At 40.3% G+C, this 7,882-nt stretch overlaps 1 protein-coding gene across 1 annotated transcript in view; it reads right to left on the reverse strand.

The window, feature by feature from the left end:
- The window catches only part of ammecr1 (AMMECR nuclear protein 1), a 42,122-nt gene extending 37,391 nt beyond the window's left edge, over nucleotides 1-4,731 (reverse strand). The window contains exon 1 of the mRNA XM_056732062.1: nucleotides 3,272-4,731. Coding sequence (XP_056588040.1) covers nucleotides 3,272-3,729 — 458 coding nt within the window. The 5' untranslated portion in view covers nucleotides 3,730-4,731. The remainder of the gene's footprint in view (nucleotides 1-3,271) is intronic.
- Between the last annotated feature and the right edge of the window lie 3,151 nt (nucleotides 4,732-7,882).

Consider the following 7,882-nt stretch of genomic DNA (forward strand, 5'->3'; position numbering starts at 1 on the left):
ACGATTTGTTTATGTTTACCTAAATGAATTGCTATCAAGCATCAAGACAAGTAATGCGTGTTTTTGTTGAACAAAATGTACTAAATAAGCACATGGTTATGCAAACTGCTGAGAGAACAAAGACACAAGGTTTGATGCTGTAATTTCATAAGGATCAGCATGAAATAAGTGTTTTCATCCTACGGCCACTGGTATCCTGACACCACAGTTAGCAGCAGTATCAGCTAAAGTTACTCAGAACAAACATTCCCCTCCATATAAACCTCCTGTGTGTTTACATTTAACCTCGCAATGAATGTTCTGAGAAGTCTTGAATAAATTGGCCTTAAATAGCTGACAATTTTATATCAATACGCAAACTATGAATCAGTCATTTTCATGGCACATTCTCATGTTCTGTGTATTCATTACGGGCATGTGGTAATACAACTTTAGCATTAATATATTCAGCATTGGTGTTTCAATACTAAACAACAACAGACGCGAAACTTCTCAAGAGGGTTGTAGCGTATTGATGCTGTGCTTTTTGGTGTGGACCAGAGTTTATCTGCTGGTGTAAACACCTTCAAGTACTTCAAGTAAACATACCCCAATGACAAGCCAAGGAGAGGAGTTTCAGGAGTGTCTCATCAAGTACACTGAGAACCTTCTGACTGCAACCCACAGCTATCCATCAAGAGCAGTCTGTGCTGCTCTTTCATTCATAAAGCGTCATCTAAAACCATATTTAGTCCAGCGCTTTCACTTCAGTGCGAAGCTTAAAAAGCTGCTAGATTGAGTTAAACACTTAAATGTTTCTCACAAGACAACATAACACATGGCAACTAACGTCAGCACATTATGGGTGTTTTTTCATTAAGCAATGCTAGTCTGTCCCCCAAAAGACATCAAAACAAAACACTGCAGATTGAGGTCGAGAATAGTATAACAAATGGATAGTCAGTCTCTATTTCACCTCACAAACCGATAATGTGATGTCTCTGACTTTGGCCTTTGAAGTTAAATAATTACACAATTTGTGTTCAAATAGACTTAACGATATCTATTGGCAGTTTTCCACTGCAGTACTACACGGTACAGCTCAATTATGGGGGGTTTTCCACTGTGTACAGTACCTAGCCCCTGATACTCCTTTTTAGTACCACTTCGTTTGAGGTTCCAAGCATACCGTACCGATACCAAAATGACACGTTTACACAAGATCACTGATTGGGTAGAGAGAATCTTACCAGCCACATTGGATTTGCATTTTATTAAGTAATATTGTTATTTCGTTATATTCTTTGTGACAGTTAAATAAAGATTGAGACACAATACTAAATGCAAGATTAGCTTTCCCTCGTACGCTGTCGAGCAAACCAAATGATCGTTGTCTGCTCTTTGGTGTAAAATTTCCCAAACTCTCGGGTATTTTTAGCAGTATTTTGTTTGCTGCCATCCGCCATCGATATGCACCATTACTCCCGTATTGTGCGTTTGTTTGTGTCGCGTATCGCGTTTACGGTGATGCTTTGGCAGTAGAGCCGGCACAACTAGGACAATAAATGTAACATCCCACCCACTTTGAAGCGATACTAAACTGCAGTGGAAAAGCAAATTGAGAAGTGAAGTTAGCTATACTGAGCCGAGTCTTACTAAACCTGACAGTAACATGCAGTGGAAAAGCGCCATATGTATATCTAGTTCTTTATCAGAGATAACAGATTGCACTTTTGGGGGGATTATTTGGGGAAAACTGACTGCTCCCTTAATCTTGAGTGTTTCTTAGCACCCTACATTATCCCTTTATCTCTACAAACGTGAAAATGTAGAATTGAATTTTAAAATGTTGGGACGTCTTTGTGGAGAAGCTTCATAAAAATAAATAAACTGCATAGTATAATGCCGTTTTAATGCAGTGTTATCTAGTTATGGTGGTAATACAATGTGTACATGGATAAATATGCTAATATAAACATCATCAAACAATTGACTCATGACACTTAAAGAAATCTAGTCACCAAAAATCAAACACCAAGACCATCATCGTATGATATTAGATCATGTCTGTAAGCGATGAGACAAGGCAAGCAAATGGTCTTTATAGTATATATACTGAGAGTGTTTGTTGTCCTAACGGCCAGCGTTTACTATCAGCAGCGTGACTATCAGCAAGCAAAACAGGGAGGGAATACAATGAAGGCATTCACTTATTGACTAGTTCGACGACCCCTGGCTAAAGATGACGATTATTTACAGAACAAAGTCCTGTGGCTTTAGAAAACATTCAATCATGTTATTTGGCTTACACATGTAAACGTTTAAAAATCACAAAGACCTGACCGGCTCCGAAATAATCGAGATTCATTGTCCCCGATTGATAAAAGCATACCCCAGTTAACTGATGGCGTGTGAAAAAATATATATATATAACTCAATTTTTGTTTTACAGTCAAATTATCGGTTCGCTAATAATGTTGATTCAACGAGCAATAGCGACTGTTTGGGGCTTTAAATGGCCATCTGTGCGAGAAACATAAACAACTCTTGGGCTTTGTTAGCTTTTTATCTCACTTCAGCTAACGTTAATCAGTGACAGCAGCTTTGAGTTGAGGATAAAGCATTACTTTTGCTTGTTTGCAAAAATACGGATTAACAATGGAAATTGAAACAAGTAAAATAATTAGTCATTTTTGTGCTTTTAAAGAAAGAAAGAAACAACTGTCAAAATAGGAAACGTTTGACCTGGCTAGCGTCGGTTAGCACGTTAGCTTGCAGTAGAGCTTAGATGAAGCAAAGTAGGCTAGACACTCATTTAATCTCGTTCAGGAAAACATATCATGAACACAACTGAATTAAGTTTGGACTAATGATAGAGTATTTTTTTTATATTTATAAAGTTAAAAAAAATAACGTCCCTTTAAGAAAGTATAAAATGATTTAACACACGTAAGATATAAAATTAATGTAAATCATCTTGCGAGCGGTTTATTTAACATATTAATTTCGCTAATAAAACTCAAACATCTCAAGTTTGGAAAACGACGATTGTTAATAAATATGGACAGTTTTTATTTCGGAAATCTTGGATTAAACATACCGAGGTAAAACATTAGTTACAGCACTTGGTTAAGACATTAACCCAAGTTACTTAATTCATATTAAGAGAAAGACATTTAACCGGGGTGAAGTAGCCGAGTTTGTGGTAGCAAAACTTCGAAACTTTTGGGTGCATGTCATTAACAAACACACACCATCTGTTTGTTGTGGAAATAGCCATCTTGTTACTTACTAGGGGTCGTTTGTAAACCTGGGTGTTCGAGGAGGCTGGTATCCATATAGATGGCAATAAAGCACGTCGAAGCAGAAGCAACACATCTCCGCCGAAACGACCATTTTCCTGGCTCCGCTTCCCGAGCCAAGCCCGGGACTGAGGTTTGGGGAGAGGCCAGTTGAGTTATAGCCTCCTGGAGTTGGGGACAGAGCATTGGTGTTGCTGCTGCCGCCGCTGCTACTACTACTACCCCCCGGACCCCCCAGGCCGTTCACCCGATTCAGGTTCCCAGTCACAACAGTCGACGACGACCCGATCCCTAAATCCGATCCACAATGTCCGGTCCCGGCTAACCCGCTCCCCGCCCCGCCGGGACCCCCCGCCCCAGGGGATCCCGACAACTTCTGCTTCTTCACCCCGCAGCACCCGGCCGCCATCTTCGAACAATCTGCACCGACACACCGCTTCCGACCCATCACCGTCACCGCGGGAAGGGCGGGGCGAAACGCCGACCACACGTAGAAATCCCACTGCGTCAGCACGTAAGACGGACAATGCTCCACCTTCCCTTTCTTTTGACAGACGTAATAACTGAGAGGAGCTTACGTTTTATATCTCTCAAAAGAGAGAGCGAGAGAGAGAGGGAGGGGAGAGACTGCAATGTCACCAGAATGCCTTCAAAAAGACGTAGCGTACGCTGCAGCCTTACGCAATGTTCTTAGGGAGACAACCGGAGCCTCTGCGAATTAAACGCTTCGATAGATCCAGTGTGTAGTTCCTAGAATAACAGACCCTCCTTGGGATGCGCTGTGCCAACTGCAACGATGCACGCAGTTCTCTGTCAAAGCATGCACACGTCCATCCATACATAAAGAGAGCGTGACAGTCAAACTAGGCAAATATATGGACCACCGCACTGCACCCTAGACCAGCACAGATTCAGGTCTCGCTGTGAGGAAGTGTGGAATTCGAGTACGCAGGACCCATACACGCCTCACGAACGAGTCGCTGCGCCTCGGACCATATTCATCGGTTGACCCGAGCTTGCAGACAGACAGCCAGAGTTCGCAATCGACGCAGTCTTAATGGCTTTCAATCGATGCAATTCGGCTGCGTGTGCGACAGCGGGATGCGAGTCATGCCAGCCGCAGTTCATCGGTTCACACCGGCCTTCGGGACCCCGTTAGCCGCACGACCCCCTTATTGCAAGCCCGCCGTGTACGCCGAACTCGAAAGTTTTCCTTTGATAGGTCGTAGCGCTGTCATCCGATTATTCGGGTACATTTTTGAGCTGCATAATAGCATAGCCTCCGTCGGAAGTCCGCTAGATTCCCCCGCTCACTCCCAGTGTTCCGATCGGGGCAGCTAACATTAGCTCGGTTGCGGTGTTGAAAATATCCAATGCGATCAGCTGAAGCACTCACGCTGGAATTCTGTACTTTCACGCCGGAGCACAGAGCCCAGGACGTTTTACGACAGATTCCTGCGTATCATACGCATGGTCCCGTATTCACAATCTCAGCTGCGCTAAAACTTTGAGTACGTGGTTACGGTGCATCTACCTTACCGAGGGAGGCAGTCTCCCCTTTCCTCTTGATGAATTAAAACGTATAAATACAGCAGTTGATTATAGCAATAGGCGCACGAAAACTACCAAACCTGCTTACTTTTGCTACCCTACATAATGCCCGGATATATACATGAAAACATACGCAACATAGGCCTATGTGATAATATATCTAACTGTACTATATTGTAGTTCATTCTAATGTTAGTAATTATCATAATATACCGTTATATATAGTATTAACTATAGTAAAGTGACAAATGTTGTTGTATACTTTAATTGTACCTAAGTAAGGCTCAAAAACACTATAGTAGCCTAGTGGGCCCTATATATAAATGTTACTGTGTTTTAAATACAATGGAACACTAAAGTATTATGCATAGTATAATTTCCAAGCAACTCAACGGTTTACTTACATAAAATATAAACATAAAATAACCATTTGTTTGAGAAAAAAAAGACCCAAAATGTACACAACATGAAAAAAAACATCACGATGTTAGTAAGTTGTCACAATGTGATAAACCTCAATTGTGACCAACATTTCTGACAGAACCTTATAATTCCAAGGTGACAAGGTGTATTAATGTATTTCAGTTATATTTTCTGTTAGCTATTCCGTCTAATTTCTAGCTCGATCTAAACTTGATCAATAAGTGTTTTTTTGGAGCATGGGTTAATGTAGAGAAACAGTTAAAATTTGGATAAGTTTGAAGTATTTCATTAACTGTGTCTTTAATGGAGTTTCCATAAGGCCAGCATTAGTATTTGCAATGAGCACATGCTGACCCCAAGTATTGAATTTCAGCACATAACTCACAAGCTGGCCCATGCTTGTGTTGACCAGCACTAGTTTACATTAGCGTGGCCATTTTTATGGAAGACATGATGATTACAATTATATTATGATATCAGAATCAAAAAGAGCTTTATTGCCATGTGTGCTTGGACACACAAAGAATTTGTCAGTGACAGAAGCTTTCAGTGCACATACAGGTTAAAAAAGTGACAAGTCACAGGTAACAAACGTTAAAAATAAATATGTGAGAGATAATACACATTTGACAAAGAGTACATTAGACAGTTTATTGTGTGTACAGATTTGCTATATAAAAGTTATGTTGTATGTTTTATACAAGTTATGCAGGGGAATGTGGATAGACGAGTATTATATCAACAATCCTCTGCACTTCTATAACTGTCTGGTTCAGCTCAGCTACCAAATCTGATCTCAGAAGTCTACGCAGGGTAGTCTGGACTGATGAGCATATCATTGGTACAACTATCCCCACTCTCCAAGAACTGCACTCATCCAGAATGAGCAAAAGGGCTGGTAAAATCACTCTGGACCCCTCACACCCAGCACACTTCCTTTTTGAACTGTTACCGTCTGGTCGACGCTTCAGAGCTTTGATCACCAGAACGACCAGACACAGGAACAGTTTCTTCCCTTAGGCAATCAATCTCATGAACACTTGACATTAACGCGGAAAACACAACTCTATTTTACATTATTTATTCACCAAATTTGCACATATCAGACCTGTACTTACATAATTGTCTACATTGCATCTTGTGTTTTTGCGGTTTTGTACATTGCATATCTGTATATTATTTTATATTATTCTTTTATCATCCGTGTTCTGTCCTGTTGCTGTCTTTTTGTTGCACTGTGGAGCTTCTGTCAATAAAACAAATGCCCCGGCCAATAAAGCTCATTCTATTCTATTCAATTAAATATAACAAAATGAGTATATAGTTGTGTATTGCACATGTTATTATTACACAGTAGAACATTTAACTGTTAACTGTTTATGAGTTGGATAAATATGAATTTGTCAAACCAAAATGTATTCGGTCAAACCAAACATTTTTCACACACCATAAACATTTCTCACATTATCACATTTTATTCGCAATAGTTCAGAAAATGGTAATAAAATATGACAAGAACTCACAGTTAAACAGTGTCAGAAAGAAATTGTATTGATAATGTCAAAATAACTTTGATAGAAAGGAATGAACTGGAGTAGGTTGAATAGCTGTCAGCGGTTTAATTTAAATATAAAATTAGATAATACTTATTTAGGGCAACCAGTCAACCAAGTGAATCTCTTTTACACAGAAGAATGAACAAGGTCGCATTAGCAATCGATGGAAAAAACACTTAAACAAATCGGTCAAAGTGTCTGAATAATTCAGTCCCAAACAGTGTTGGGCAAGTTGCCTCCGAAATGTAATAAATGATATATTACTAGTTACTGTCATTTAAAAGTAATACGTCAAATTGAATGCGTTACACTACTTCTTAGTGAACTAGTTTTTTTAGTGTAAAAAATGTGTTACTTTTACATTTTGTCATTTACCATGCGCTTTTATCCAAGGCGACATATAGAAAGTTCAGGGAGAAATAAGTGATATGCATAATAAAATAGGTGCTAATACAAAGTTATTAGTTTCAACAAAAGCTAGACCACTACCTGTTGAGCGAGTTTTTTTTGTCTGTCAAGTATTCACAGAAGACATGGGTTTTAAGTAGTTTTTTTTTTTTTAATGTTGTGAGAGATGTGGTTGACCGGACCGAGTTAGGAAGAATGTTAGCCTGAAGGGAGTTGTGAAGGAGAATGAGCAGGAACGCGATTTACTGCCCTTATGAGAAGGCAATACAAGACGCCGCTGGTTTGCTGAACGCAGGGTTGTTGATGGGGTGTAGGAGTGTAGGACGGTGTGAAAGTATGCCAGTGCAGATCCAGTGATAGTCCTGTAGACCAGCATTAGTGACATGAATCTGATACAGGCTTCAACCGGTAGCCAGTGGAGAGAGACGAAAATGGGTGTCACATGAGCCCTTTAAGGCTGTTGGAAGATGATGGGCGCTGCTGCGTTCTGAACCAGCTGGAGCAGTTTGATAGCCTTTGCAGGATGACCAGCTACGAGAACTTTGCAGAAGCCCAACCTTGAGATTACCAGGGCCTGGACAAGGAGTTGTGCCGCATGCTCAGTGATATAGGGTTTAACCTTATGTTGGATAAGGCATTTCGGCATGACCGCGTTGTATTTGC

Source organism: Triplophysa dalaica, chromosome 19, assembly GCF_015846415.1.
Source record: "Triplophysa dalaica isolate WHDGS20190420 chromosome 19, ASM1584641v1, whole genome shotgun sequence".
NCBI classification, from domain to species: Eukaryota; Metazoa; Chordata; class Actinopteri; order Cypriniformes; family Nemacheilidae; genus Triplophysa; species Triplophysa dalaica.